This window comes from Cavia porcellus, unplaced genomic scaffold (assembly GCF_034190915.1).
Source record: "Cavia porcellus strain 051 isolate PalLab524CR breed Dunkin Hartley unplaced genomic scaffold, mCavPor4.1 scaffold_10, whole genome shotgun sequence".
Taxonomy (NCBI): domain Eukaryota; kingdom Metazoa; phylum Chordata; class Mammalia; order Rodentia; family Caviidae; genus Cavia; species Cavia porcellus.
The window spans coordinates 54,984,836-55,000,773 of NW_026947493.1; the positions used below are offsets into that span (position 1 = coordinate 54,984,836).

Consider the following 15,938-nt stretch of genomic DNA (forward strand, 5'->3'; position numbering starts at 1 on the left):
TGTCCTAACAGGTGTGAGATGATGTCTCATTGAAGTGCTGATTTGCATTTTCCTGAGCATGTAGTGATGTTGAACATTTTTTTCATAGGCCTTGTGAATATTCATATGTCTTCTTTTGACAAGTACCTCTTCAGATGAAAATGAATATTTCTTAAAGTAGCTTTTATTTTTAAATGTCCAGAAGAATAAACATAATTTGGAAAACTTACCCTAGACCAGTTTTCTTTTATATTTTGATTCTGCTTGTGAAAACTGGATGTCACAAAACCAACTGGAACAAGATTCATTACTTGCTTACTTACGGTTTATTGCAGAAAATTGTACTAATTAAAATCCTAGTTCATGATTTGATGAGTTCTGTTTCAGAAAATAAGTCTTTATTCGGCAAATCTTGAAGTAGCATTTGAATTCCCAAAATGAAAAGGCCATTTTCAGTCATATCTGGCTTAACCAGCAGGATTTCCTTCATGCCATTTAGCTGTCTCTAAAATGGATGTAGAAGATAATTACACTGCAGAAGCAAGGGTAAATGCTTGACACAGTCTCACAGTCTCTGTTACTCTCTCACATACCACCAGTATTTCTCAAAAATAAAATTCTGCAGTCACTTTTTAACTATTAGGCAGTTAAAAATCTTGTCAGTATTTGCATTTCCTATTTTTAAAATTTATACATATGCATATAGATATATGTATGTGTGTATTCATTCTATTTCTTAAAAACAAAGTTACCATAGGACATATGACTGAATTATGGTTCACAAAATCAGGACTTGTTTTCATTCAGGGAGGAATTCTTACTTGATTATCTAGTTTTACACCACATACACAAACATTTAATGCACAGTTTTTGAAAGAGTTAAAATTAAGGAATGTGATTTAAAAATCCAACTTTAGGACATGATTAAGAAAATGCCACATGCAACCTGTTTTACAGGATATCATTGAAGGAGCCCTTGGAATCCTCTTTGAATTTCAGGAAACAAATAAAATTCTGGCTCCTACATGAGGTCTTTGTGACCTTTGAAATATCTTCTATTATTTATGTTGTTTACTTCCTTAAAAAAACAGGAAGATTAACATAGAGTATATGCTACCCAAACAAGAATTCTATTTGGTTGAATCTTGATAAATTTTATTTGGCAGCAACATGGAGTTAAAATGTTTCTTTTGGCCAATGTTGATATTAGTAACTATTATGCATAGTATGGATTTTTTAAAGACATATTCAAGACTAAAACAATAACAAGAAGCTTTTAAATGTGAAACTTAGCCACCATTTCAGAGAAGTACAGATTTATGTGTAGACTCTTCAAAAAGTACACTTTCAACTTCTAGAATTTTTTTATTAGTAGAAGAATTAAATTACAATGCAATTTACAGGGCTTGTAGCACAAATCGCTGCAGAATCCCTGCTTCATTTGACCTCGCTTCTTCTCATTATTCTATATAAATTAGCATATTCCATTATCGAAAGATAGACCACTTCAACCTGTGATGATAAGTAGGATTCTCTTTTAAATGAATCTGTAGTCTCAGTATTCAAACCACTGTTTAAATGAAAGGGGAAAGTCACCTGATTTGAAGCTGAGATAAAGTCATCAAGATCTTACCATTTTTTATTTTTCACTATGACAAAGCATGTATTTTCCAGTTTTGAAGTTCCTGAGTTCTAAGAACATAACAGCTAATCCATCCTGTATATAGAACTACGTATAGTCAGACTAATTCCAAAATCCACATGAAGTAGAAAGCAAGGCTTATTTTCTGGAGAAAAGCTACACATTAAAACAAAGAGAACAAAGAAATCAACATCCTTATGATCACGACATGACCTGGATGTTAACTCCACAAATGCAATACTTACTCTACATAGATAGTATGAGTTTTTCTGAGTTAGAATGACTCCAAAATCTTTCCTTTTTTTCCCCCTCTTCATTCAGAAATTAAAAAGTAATGAGGAGAGATTTCAGTCATTTGGGTGATTGAAATGCCTGTTTGGCCATTTTGGAAAAACAGTCTATGGACTGTCATGGCTGCCTCACATTCCCCACAGCAGACCCAGAAAGGAAGAGCAAAGTCATCCTGATTTGAAAACTCTCCTTAACCAGATGAACAGCCTAGTTTTTTCACCCTGACTTTGTCTAATTTTAATTCCCTACCCACTTCACTATCATTTTAAGCCCATTACTTCTCCATTGTAGCATTTAGGGACTTAAGGGAAGAAAAATCGCTCAGTACTCATAACTAGGCTTGGTGAAAAAACTCTTGGCACCTATACAGAGTGAAGTGCCTCCAATACTACCAGAAACCATGGTGTAGTTTGGTCTCCATCGTGGACAATAAGAGTTTATAATCAGTGGAGGAAAAAAAAGAAAAGAAAGACCCTGCATGATGTGGTGGAGCTCTCATTAAACACAGCAGGAGCTTTAATGAATCAAGAGTAAGGTGAGCTCCCAGGACAGTACAATGTACTGCCTCTATTTACAGTGTTGATCACAAGAGCTCATTCATGTCATCCATTTCTTTTCCTGGTCTGCATTGCTAATGCCAAGAATCTATTGAACTGAAGTTTAAAAGCTTCACATGTTTCTGTAGAACCCAGTGATAGGTTACAGCACTCTGACTTTCTTTCATGTCTCCTTACTTCATGTTATAGCTAAAACCTTCGAAGAACTGAAATGCTTTGGCTGATCAAAATATGAATATTTCAAAACCTTTCCGGCTTCAGAGACCATAATTCTTTTGAGGGAAATGAGTAAAATGAATGTAGACTGAATCTAATTTTATATTAAATCAGTCAGCATTACATCATGATAGCAAAAATATCTAGAACATTACCTCATATAAGTGATCTTCTGGGATGTTGAAATAGGTCTTTGGAAATCTAAATTATTTTTCTTTTTAGATGTTATACTCTTTCAGTTACATATTCATCAACCAAAATAATTTCATGCTCCAAAGTTGAGCCAATACAGTATATAACAAGTATTTTAAATAAAAGTATGTTAATCTGTTTCATCTTGAAAGAAATGTATCACAATGACAGACCTCCCAAAAATATCCTAAGAGAGATTATATATCTGAATAAAAAATAATGATTTAATACTGAGTTATAAGATCCCAGGAAAATTACCAGAGAGAGAGAGAGAATGGTCAAAATTAAGTTAGAATGAGCATCTGGAGCTTAAATTTATAACATGGAAAAGAAAGGAGGAAAATAAAAGAGTTACAAGGTAGCTGATTCCTATTCATGTTAAGACAAGTGAGGACAGACAAAATTAGAGAGCAGCAATATTTAATAATTGCAGGTATAACTTGGCTCTTTCCAAAATCTATCAGCAGAGAACATAGCTTCTCTCATTGTCTTGTTGGCTTTTAAATGCTTAGACTCAGCTGTGAAAACTGCCAGAAAATAACACCTCTGCCTAGAAATGACAGAGTATATTTTTTAAAAAGTAGTTTTGTTTATATAAATTGGTAAGCTTCAAACAAAGGGCTTTTGTCCTTTTCTGTCTACCAGAAATCATGCAAGTATAATTGCTGCAAAAACAAGTGCACAATACCTCTATCCTGCATGCTGCAGCATCTGGTTTATCCATGACTGTCTCTCCAGTGACCTTCTGAAAGAAGAAATAAGTTTAAACCAAATTGACTGTTTAGATCTTACCAAGAAAACCTCCCTGCTAGACTAATGTGATATTGGGGGAAATAAGGCAAAAGAAAGAGGAAATAAAATGTGTTAGCAGATCCAAGGTACTCGTTAGGAGAGCCAGTCAAGTACAGGGCATGGGCAGTCATTTCATCTTTTGAATGACCACGTCTCTGTGATCATCAAGCATGCCAATGTGTCAGGATACAGACAGGTGTCTCATTCAGAGATTATCAGGTATTTTCTCCCAAAGTAGAATAATTATTACATTTCCAGAGTGTTCATTACTGTCTTCTTAGCAAGAAGTCAAATACTTATTATTATTTTTTCACACTGAACACTAGCCAAAACTAAGGACTCAAGGTACCTTTTGCACAGTATGAATAACCAAAAGAAATTTAAGTGGTACCACTTATTCTACATTAATAACAAAATAATTTGTGAGATTTCAAATTGATAGTTATTCTCACATAAGCCAAATGAAGTGGAAAACTGAAAAATTTTAAGTCATTTACTTCTAATTGTTTGGGTCTTTAAAAAATAATGAAATATAATGTCATGACTAATATATACTATTTTTTTTCAAATAAGGTATGTATAAAGTTAAGATGTAAATGAAAATGTAGGAAAAGGGCCCACCGTTTGTATGCATAAAAGAGCAGGAAAAATTTATGTGTGTCCATTTTCTATTTTTTTCCAAACAAGCAAATCTCTTTGCTATTTGAATCTAACTCAGAATCAAATCTGATTATTAAATCTGTATATTCTTTTGAAAAACATCTCTGCACCATGTTAATGATCAAACTACAATCCACATATCAAAAATAATTCAACTTTCTTCTCCAAAACCATAGAGTCAGCCTGTGTATTGTAGGGGTTTTACATCATAGATTCAGCCTTGAATTAAGCAGGCTTGGGGAAGGGGAGGAAGAGGGGGAGAAGTGAAAAAGACCAAGATGTGATGTGTACCAACTCCCCAGGATGAGTGTATTTATTATGTGTCACAAACATAACTTAAAATTCGACAGAAGGATAGTATAATACACCAAACAAAAGATATTTACATACCAGCAATAGGATTGCATTCAAAATCAAGTGCTTTCAATTCACTGATTTCAACATTTACATAGAAAAATTGACAAAAGCCACAGAAAAATAAAAATGTAGAATAAGGAAAGACTTGTAACAGATACCAAGTTATATACAAAAAAGAAAGCACTGTAAATTTCTTATAAAACTTGGGTTGTCCCTTAGAGGGCTGAACATTTCCCTACCTGAATATGAATAAGGGAAAGCGTTAAGTCTTAGGTGAATATTGTAAATGTGCCAGTATAAGGCTTATAGTGAGGAGGACACTGGGAATAGTAGAGAAAAGGGGTAAGAGGAGCCACATCCTTGGTGACGTCACTGAGGCACAGGATGCTCCACCCTCCCCATATTGTGAAGAGGTCATCTGAATGGGCTTCCTATATACGCAGGGGAAAGCATTACGTCTGGGTCAGGAATGGAGAAATGTATTCTGGTGCATCTCATAAGGTTATCTGCACTCACAGGGATAATCACGAAGGTAGCCTTTTACTTCAGTATAGCAAAAATTTTTTTAAAATCTGTGATAAAGAAAAAAATGGAAAAAATATATTTATTCTAAATGTGTGTAGACTTTTTCCTTGTAATTATTCCCTAAATAACACAACATCACTATTTATATAGCATTTATCACTATTTATATAGCATTTTTAAGTATCCTGAGTAAATTAGTGATTAAAGCACTCCAGAAAATGTACATAGGCTATATGAAAACACTACACTGCTTTAGAGAAGGAATTTGAGCATCCTCTGATTTTGGTATCTGTGGAGCCAGTACCCCATGAGTTCCAAGGGACTCCAGTCCTTACCTAAACCGTATTGTCAATGATGACGTAGATACAGTAATTAATTAAGGAGATCGTGTCAAAGAAAACAGGAAAGAGAAAAAAGGTTGGAAACATTTACAGACAATGAAGATAGAGGGAAAACATCTAAGCAAAATGTGCGAGAAATGATCACCTTGAAGCACAGGCACACAGACAGACAGACCTGCGTTCAGACTAAAATTTACACATCATGATGCATCGGACCTCAAACAAGTTACTCAACCTATGAGCATCTTTTCTCCTCATCAGAAATCTGGACTAATTATTGCACCTTTCTTTCAGCATTGTTGAGGTGATTAAATTAAAAAAAAATCCATGCAAGTACCTTAATGCATTGTTTGTGCTCGGCAATTAGCTGATTCCATTACTCATGGTCCTTTGTAGCTATGTGGAAGAAACTACAGTTCGTATTTGTACATCATTAGGCTAAAGGCTCGGTATGGACTGAAGGTTAAACGAATTCCCTAGAGAAATGTACTTACTTCCAAACATTTGTAGTTAATAGCAAATACAAGCAACCATTTTTTAAAATATATGGAATCACTTCCTACATTCCAACATGCATTCGACTCTGCTGAGTGTCAAGGTGTAATGAAGAGATTAATATATGTTATTTCCCAAAAGTAAGTGGAAAAACATGGTTGTCAGTTCAAGGTGTGAAACATCAGTTGTAACTCTCATTAGCATGTTTTGCATTGTGCTTTACCTGTAACAGACATTTGTGTTAACAGGAAAAATATTCAAATTATCTGTACTTTGGTGCCTTTTTCCACTTCCCATTTCCCTCAAATCAGACCCAACCTATAAACCTCAGTAATCCATTTTCAAGGATCTCTTATCTTTTCCATCTGCATTTCTCTCCTTGTCTCAAATCTCCTTTTTTCTTCTTTGCACTAACTATGCTTCTCCTAAACACACTATATTATCTCCTGATCCCACTCATTTGTTTCTTTATGCACCTTCCTGCGTAAAATGACCAGGTTTAAAAAAATATTTCTAAAATGAGAATTGTATAAGGTTATCTCTCCTTTCAAATATTAAGTAGCTTCTTATTGCTAAGAGGACTAGGATGGCTAAAGTGGGACATTTTGATATTGACAAGAATGCCTCTTAATGAACATAAACCAGAATGGTCAGGGCAAGCCGGGTCTTGAAGCCCACTTATCCAGGGCTGCCTCTCACACTTCCCAGACTCAGAGGAATATTCCAAAGGATGGACTCCAAACTGAACCCAGGTGTCAATTTCCTTCATGTTTATATGTTTAATTTACGATGCTTTGACATAGTAGCACAAGATATACCCACATTTGTTTTAATGTAAACCTAATGTTTTAAAACGAGATTTACATTTATGAGAGCAAAACTTCAAACATCTTACACAACATTAGGGAGCAAAATTTAACTTTAAGAAGCCCTACTGTCAGAGTACAGCTCTGTGTAGACTGATGGTGCTGCCTCTGCAGCCCTGAAAATGCCCACCATAAAGTCCAGGAAAAGGGAAAGATGAGGTGGAGTACAGTGGTGGCTCCTTACATGGGCCTTCCATATGGTCTCTTTAAAACTTCATTCCCATGTCCAAAATAATAAATTACACCTTCTCTTCCCTTCCTTCCTTCCTTCTCTTGATACTGTTCTGTCTTTATGACCCAGATCCAACTTAGTCCTGCTTGCCATATAAAATACAAGACATCCACTTAAGTTTGAATTTCAGAAAAACAACAGATGATTTTTAGTATGCTCTGTGTAATATTTAATTTAAAACTTAACTGAGCACCCTATGTTTTTATTGGCTAAATTGGCAACTGCAACTGTGAAGCCATTCTTGACCACCCACCTAACTGCCACAAGTCTGTAGGGTTCTACTGGGTCTCTAACCCAACTCATCTGTGTCTCATTGGATGATTCCCCCATTTTGCATCTATTATCAACTTTTATATCCATGTTCTCCACCTACCTAACCTGACAACAAAAATTCTCTTCTATCTCTGTAATTCCATAACGTTTCACAGAGACTCCTGCCCAGAGATAGTGATCATAAATACTTGTTAACAGAGAAACTGAATTTAAATCAATCAGCAAGACAGCCAACAAAATTACTTATTAAGCAATCCCTTTCTATTCTGTCCAGAACTAGTGTGTAAATTATTTGAGAGATGAGCAACATGTAATGTTTGGCTTCAAAGAGCCAACGGATTAATTAATAAAAATTACACATAAAAACCATAACAAACGACTTCAAACAACATGTAACTGAGATTGTGTAATACAGCTCATGAAGGATAGTAAAAAGTCAGTGTGGGTAGCCCCTCAAAAGAGGTGAAGAAAAGCGCCCTGCATTAGGACTTAAATTTGAAATGGATTTACATGTACAAGAGGATTAAAGAGGGCAATGTTTCCTTAAGGAAAATTTGCACAGTTACACTAAGTAAAGAGGAAGTTGCAGAATGCCTTTGCTGCAGGGAAACAACCAAGATCCACCTGAGCTGCGGTAGCTGCTAGTTTGGGGGGATTTTGTTTGTTTGTTTTTGTTTTTGTTTTCTGGTACTGGAAATCAAACTGAGGACCCTGCACCTGCCAGGCAAGTGCTATGCCACTGAACTGCATCCCCAGCCCTGGTTGCTGCTAGTTTTAAGAGGCTCCCTGGGGTTCGGAGCACCTACATCAGTGAGCATCTGCCATACTGCATGTGAGCAGGGTCATGCATTCACTTTGATAACCATGATAACCAAAGTGGGAATGCGTCACCCTCAGAGGTCTTCCAGGATTTATCCTCAGAACACTAGGGAGAGGAAAGACCAACATTCTATCCATCACTCTCTTAGTTGCCCAGGCTGTTACAACAAGTGATCACATCCGGGGTGGCTTATAAACAATAGAAATTTAAGTCTCACAGTTCTAAAGGCTCAGTTTTCATCACTGAATGATTTCCCAAGGTCCCACCTCCAGATAATATCACAGCAGGGATTAGATTTCAATATAGGAATTTGGGAGAAGGGGATAGAAACATTCTGTCCATAATGTAACAGTTATCCATTATACACAGGGCCTCAAACGCGCTGGTTCCTGGCAGTCCTTCCATTCCCCTCTCTTCACTAGCTTCTCAGGCACAGTTAGAGTGGTGAACTACTAAAAGTTATTGAATTTATTTTCCAAGAAACTAAAGACAAATGTTGAAGAATGTTCATTTTGGTAGGAATTCATGTTCCTCTACAGCTTTATACTATTACTATGTCATGAGATAGAAAATCCCTTACCTTTATATTTGGACTATCTCTTCCTAATAAAGAGGGTATAACATGTGGTTACAATGTTGTTGTCCTTTAGCATACCTGGGGAATGAGTTCTGTACCTCTGTGGATACCAAAATCTTTAGGTGCTCAAGCCCCATGTTTGTAATGGTGTTGGTATTTACATGTAGCCTACACACTTCCTTTCCTAGACTTTAAATCATCTCTAGGTAGTTTGAAATGCCTATAGAATGTAAATTCTGTGAAAACAGTTTGTTGTACCTTGTTGGTCAAGACAGAGAAAGTATTTATTTCAAATATTTTGGCCCCACAATAGTTTTAACTCATGGGTATAATACACATGGATAAGGAGGGCTAACCACATATCACAAAATGCTATATTACATTTTCTTACACAGTAAAAGGTACTCTTTATAAAACTTTATAAAAGGTACTCCAATCTTACAAAAATGGGATGTTATTGTTTTCAGTCAACCTATAGAATTAAATTAAATCACTAAAAGTATTGTCCCCTTATTAAAAAATGTGATTCACACTGAACATCTATGTAAAGTATTGCTTATTTCTTTATAAGCAATATAATTTCATTAACCAAATACAGAAACAAAGCAAATAAATATGGTTCAGCCTTCTAAACATGCAAAGGTATTAAATAAAATTTCTCAAAATGAGCATTGGCCAGGGCTTTTATGCTACATGGCAAATTGTGTTACTTATTAACACAATTAACACATCAAGCAGACTCTCTCAAAGCAGACCCTCTGGATGTGTTAGGCTGAACTGTATGAAAGTGATGATATTCCATCTTTGCACATGGTTGAATTATACACCAACATACCCACCCCTGTAGCCCATGGACCTCACCCTAAAGGAGAGCCAGGAAGCCTATGGGCTTCAGATAGCTCGATCACTGCACTCCATCCAGAAACCCCACGATGGCCTCTGTGAGGCTCAGTTTCCTCATTTATAAAATTAGGGTGGGCCACTGACTAAATAATCCCTTAGCAACTTCTCAGTGTAACATTTTGAGGCTCTAAAGCATCTAGTTGTTGGATCTGTTTCCTGTTGGCCAACAAAAGTACACCGTCTTACTGTCTGAACTCATCCTCTGGGAATTGCCTCCCTCCCATGGTAGCCCATCTCCTCTGGGTTCCAGTGATGGTTAAGAACCCGCCAAGGCACAGATGTCACCAGGGAAGTTCAGTATGCTAGGCCATAGCCATCTGTTTACTTCTTGTCACAATTTAATGTATGATCTACCCATCATTTTTCTTCTTAATTCAATAAGTTAAATTAACCTAAATTAAAGATGAGAAACTCCCCCTTTATTCATATCTGTGGTCTACAGATGCTTATCCTGATGGTAACAAATAGTCATTCAATACTCAACAAGTTTACTTGGCAGGAGACCTCTTGGAGAAGAAAAGAAAAAGTTAAATAGGTGGGAGTGGAAAGGGTGAAGGCAGGACCAACAGCCCTTGCTGGACATTATAGACTCTTGCTGCTGCTTGGCAACTTGGCCAAACTGATTCTCAGAGGGAGGAGAGGAGATCCTTACCCTTTCCCATCTGCTCTCAGATCTGGGCATGTCTGGGAGGAGGAAGAGATAAGAAATTGCTCTGGGGGATAAAAGAAGCACCAAGAAATGTCCCGGGAGGAGGTAGCTGCTGGATAACTGCCCTGCTGAGTCCTCTAATTATTCTCAAAGGAGTTTGCATGATTCAGGCTGATTCCTGAATCTTCAGTGCAGCAGACTTGTGCGCACATTTACTACAAAGGACTCCGAATTTTGTCAGTTTCCTCTTCCTTCCTAGCTTTCAGGTTCTTTCTCCTGTCCTGCTACTTCTTAGTTCCTTCTACATTACTTTTTTATCTAACGCCCTTTCTCTCACTATTATATCAAATCTGCTGTGATTCACAATGCACATTCCCTGTATGGACTTGAATTCTGCTTACATCTTTCAGCCATTTGACTTCATGAAAGAAAGAGGCAAAGCAGCAAACCTGGAAATATTCGTTCTGCAGGAGGCTGTAATTATTACGCAGATTTAGAGAAGCACTAAGAGGAAGTCCAGAAAATAAAAGATCCTAACCTTGAGTCTTTGTGTTTCAGCCTACAAGGAAAAAATGAAGGAGCTGTCCATGCTGTCACTGATCTGCTCTTGCTTCTACCCGGAACCTCGCAACATCAACATCTACACTTACGATGGTGAGTTGCCAACAACAGAAATCCCCTGCTGGCAAATCATTTGCAAAGCTTGTATGTATTGTTTCTACCCTTCAGTTCCCAGTATAATTAAATCATTATTTTGTAGATCTCAATACTGACTTGTGTCGTGGAGCTATTAAGTCTTACTGATTGTTTATTGCTCAAAATAGTCTGAATTTGGTGCTAATACGCACACTTTAATGTCTCTTAAGAAACATGGCTGGATTGTTATTAGCAGCTACATCCAGCATGTCAATATCCACAATAGGTCTAAGTTTCATTTTTGCAATAACATAGTATGTCAAAGTGTAATTAAACTGGATCATAATTTGCAAGAAAATTCTGTATACTTAGAACACTTGAGAGAGAAAATCAACTCCTTTTATGAAGTTCCCATATCTTGTGTATATATGTCAATAAGCTAATAATAATAACTGAATTAATGAGTTAAACTTATTTATGACTGAACTACCAAGTAAAGAGGGTTTAAAAAGACAAACCAAAAGAGCAGGTATAACAATTAACTTTATTGACAGGCAATCTTTTAGGTTTGATTTACTCTTACTCTTTTTTTATTTTAAAAAGAATAAAACAAAAGAGAACAGAGCAAAGCAAATCAGAACAAAACAATGCAAGCAACACAGCACTTCACGACAAGACAACCGGATATCAACAATAGCTATGTAAGGTCACTTTACTTTGAAATAGTTGAACATACCTTCACACACAACAGTATCAAACATAACAAAATAATATAAAACCATTCAAGAGAATGAAAGTATTACAGGGCATTCAGAACCAAATAACAGAAAACAAACAATGGCTACTATAATACCACATTTTCCTTAAAAAATTTGTTTATACTATCACACATATTAAAATCCAATAAGACACAACATGATAGAACCAATGGAAACAGAAGAAAAAAAGCATGGTAGGACTTCAAAGCAAGATGATATTAAATCAGCAGTGGCTGCCATAATGTCTTGTTTTCTTCAAATAACTGTTCTTATCATCACACAAAATAAAATCAAACAAAACACTAAAACCATTCCAACCAATGAATGAAAATATTATGATTTCAAAGCAACATAATGGGGAACCATGATTACCCCAAAATCTTATGTACTCTTACCATTTCTTACACTAGGGAGACTATACAGTATTTATACATGTGACTTTTAAACACCAAACAGAGTAACCTTGTGGCACATAACCCTTTGAGCGCCTTTAATGCATATTTGAGGACTTAAAGGCATTTTCCTTCCAAAGCCCTCAGCTCCAGCACGGGATGTGCTAAAAACTGTTGCTGAAGAAAATGCCCTCCAGTGAAGGAATTCCCATTTCCAATCAAAACTTTCATTATAGGCCCCGTGCTTGCTTTGCATAAGTTCATTCCATCAACAAATAAACCACACAGATCTTTGCTATCTTTCAGATGCCTCTGCCATTATCCATGCAGATATGAGACTCCAGAATTTAACAGTGTGTTGTCACTGAGAGTCCAAAGATGAATACACTGTGGTCCTCACTTTCCAGGGACTCGGGGATTAGTCCAAGATTATGTACAAAAATGATCAGAAAGTAGAGTCCATACTGCCTAGGACAGAGCAGGTTATGATAGCTTAGGGACTGAGTGGAGGAGCAGAATACAAAGAGATTATGGGTCTTAGAAGTTGAAGGTGATTCCACATCATCTTTGTGCTGCTTCTCAAAAGACATTGACAAAAAATTTCAAGTTTTGTTAAATTTTTACCTTGGTCTTGTATTTTTGTCTTAATGTGAGTTTTTTATTGCAGCCAAACATCATAACAAGAATTAATAATAATGCCATTATTGTTATTTACATTTATAAAGTATCATGACCTTTGCTATACGTTAGTATTCTTTAATATTCATTACAGTCTAATAAGGAAGGTGCTGTTTTTATCTCCATCTTTTAGATGAGAAAATGAGAATGTAAAACAGTTAATTAGCCTTCCCAGCATCACACAGCTATAAACAGTCCCTAACCGAACCATTTAAAATCCCATTACCTTACCAAATGAGCTATTTTTACTTGTCTGTGTTCTCCTGTAATCCTTTTCCAAAGGCTTACACAGTTTTCATGGAGTTCTATTCAAGATATAAATAAAATCTTGTTTGTCTTCAGGTAAATTTAAAAATATTTTTACATTTGTTTCCAATATACTTACCAATTGGCTGTGTCTGGATGGCCTATTAGCATTTAAGGGTTTAAGGTAATTCCTATAGGCCGAGTTTCACCCGACCACAGCCTCGATGCACACTAAACAGGCTGCCGAAACACTCATGGAAGCATAATCTTCACAGCAGAAGCAGTCACTTCTCTGTAAGAGCTGGTTTGAGACATGGCCATATTGATCATGAAAAGGGACATCAGTGAATTGAAGAGCATTTAAAGGTCAAAGAATGTGTAGTGACAAAGATTTAGAAACAGCCTCACTCCAGGCACTGATGATGTTTAACCTGCAGGTAAAGATTCGGAAGCATGGCATGGGACATCTTACTTGTTTTCAAATACAGAGGAACTTCATGTCTCTCAGTTCCAAATGGATGAATTCACCAGCCTGAGACCAAAATGAGTCAAAGAAAATTACATCTGTACTGAACATATATTGTTAGTCCCCAAATAATACAGTAGAGCTTTTAACAGAATATTAGGTGTTACAAATAATCTAGAGATGACTGAAAGTGTTCCAGAGGACCTGAGTAGACAACATGCGACTACTTCTCCATTTTCTGTGAGGAACTTAGGTGTCCTCAGACATTTGAAACCTCTAGGGGTCTTGGAACTATACCCCCCAAGAACACCAAGGATGACTGTATTTGAAAGTCCAGTGACACACAACAAAGAATGGCCTCATCTAGAGAAGTTTCAGATAGCAAGTGAGGACCAGTGGTGGGGTGAAATCAGAAGGATATTATCTAAAACACAAAACAACAACACATTCAACTAACAGTGAGAATTTAACAGTGAGATTTTATTTTAAAAATTACATTTTACTAAGTTATAAAGCTATAAATATCCTAACAGATGCTATCACTTTTATATTATAATTATATTACCTTATATTTTATTATACATCATACTGTGCAGGGTGAAAGCTTAAAGGTCTGATAATCTTTTTTTTATTTATTTAAAGACAAAAAAGAAAGGACATAAAAAACAAAGCAGTAAAAGGGTACAAGTAATACAGAATTTCAAGAAAAAAAATACAGTAAGAAATCACTAGTTAATAAGTTACATATTGTCTTCCTAGAAACAGTTGTCCAAATTATAAAATTAAAGCATATAAAGTAGACATTCATACAGTGAGATTGGAGACAGTTCCGTTCAGTGATCCAACAAAAGCTCAGTAATATGGTTTTCCATCCTACACACTCAAATATACCTGCGGTTATATCCCTTAGTCCACCTTCCTTTCCTCTCAGGCCTGATAATCTTCTTATTTCTACCACATAAGCAAATATTGAAAAAGTAACCATTCTTCAGTTCTTTATTGTAACTGACAAATAAAATCCATATACATTTATGCTCTGAAATATGCATACATTGTTAAATCGCTAAAGCAAGCAAGCTAGTTAGCATATGTGTTAGCTCATATACTTATGTATTTGTGGTAAGAACACTTAAAATCTATCTTGGTGATTTTCAGAATCAGACTACATTTTATAATTATCATTAGCAGGTGTCTTAGTTACTTTTTACTCGTCGCTGAGACAAAATACCTGATGCCCAAGTTGGGAAAGGAAAAGTTTATTTCTTACAGTTTTATGGAGGTTTCAGACCACAGTCAGTTGGCTCCAAGGCAGGCGGGCATGGCTGGGCCACAGTTCAAGGCAGTTGCAAAACAGCAAGCAGAACCAGCAAAGAGAGCAAGACACACCTTCTTCCTACCATTATATCACATCCTGGCTCCACCCCTTTGTGGGTGGAGCACTGACACCATCAATCCAAGCACTAAATAACGAATGAATAACAAATGCACAATTCAAACTCCTGAGGCCTGGAGGCCACAGACATGACAGCAGGACATACAATAGATCTCATGATTATATTTTTCCTAATTTAAATTTTTACCCTTTGACCAACATCTCCCCAATATCACACACACACACACACACACACACACACACACACACACACGCACACACATACCACACACACATACCATGCCCAGCCTCTCATAGCCTCCATTTTACTCTTTACTTCTATGAATTTAACTTTTTTAAAGAGTCTACATATAAATGAGACCTTTTGGTACTTGCTTTTCCGTGCCTGGCTTTACTTCACTTAGTACAATATCTTCCGGGCTCATGCCTGTCATCACAAGGGATAGTGTTGACTTCCTTTGAAGCCTGAATTGTCTTCCCCCTGCATAAGCACAAATTAGATAAGAAGTGCTCCTCTCCCTCCCCCTGCCCAGTGCCTCCTTCTCTGGCTCTTCTCTGCAGCTGAGGTGTGCCATAACAAAATAGGATCAAAGGTACTGTGTCTGTTGTCTTCACTGGATTGTAACACTGAAAATAAAGACATTCATGACAGAGAGGACACCGCATATGCTCAGTCACAGGGAATGATAGGCATACTGATCGGCAAGAAAGGACCAGGAAGATGCCTGGCACATTAGCACTGACTAGTATTTCCAACTGGTCAGGGTGTTATTTTGCCTGTAACATAGCTTCTGTGATTTCCAACCACAAGAACAGTTACATCATAATGATGTAAGTACATAGGTAGATAGACAGAATAATGGCAAGGTAGATGATTGATAGATTAATAGATAATTTGTCATAATATGTGCATTTTGAAGATCTCTTGTTATTTTTCTCTTTACCTAACCAAAAAAAAAAAAAAAACTCCACTCACAGTTATTCCAAATAAATAAATAAATA

At 36.4% G+C, this 15,938-nt stretch overlaps 1 protein-coding gene across 2 annotated transcripts in view; it reads left to right on the forward strand.

The window, feature by feature from the left end:
• The window catches only part of Stmn2 (stathmin 2), a 55,551-nt gene that overhangs the window by 18,321 nt on the left and 21,292 nt on the right, over positions 1-15,938 (forward strand). For both annotated transcript variants that reach the window (XM_063257488.1, XM_013144123.3), the window contains exon 2: positions 10,926-11,021. In XM_063257488.1, the coding sequence (XP_063113558.1) occupies positions 10,926-11,021 (96 nt within the window). The remainder of the gene's footprint in view (positions 1-10,925; positions 11,022-15,938) is intronic.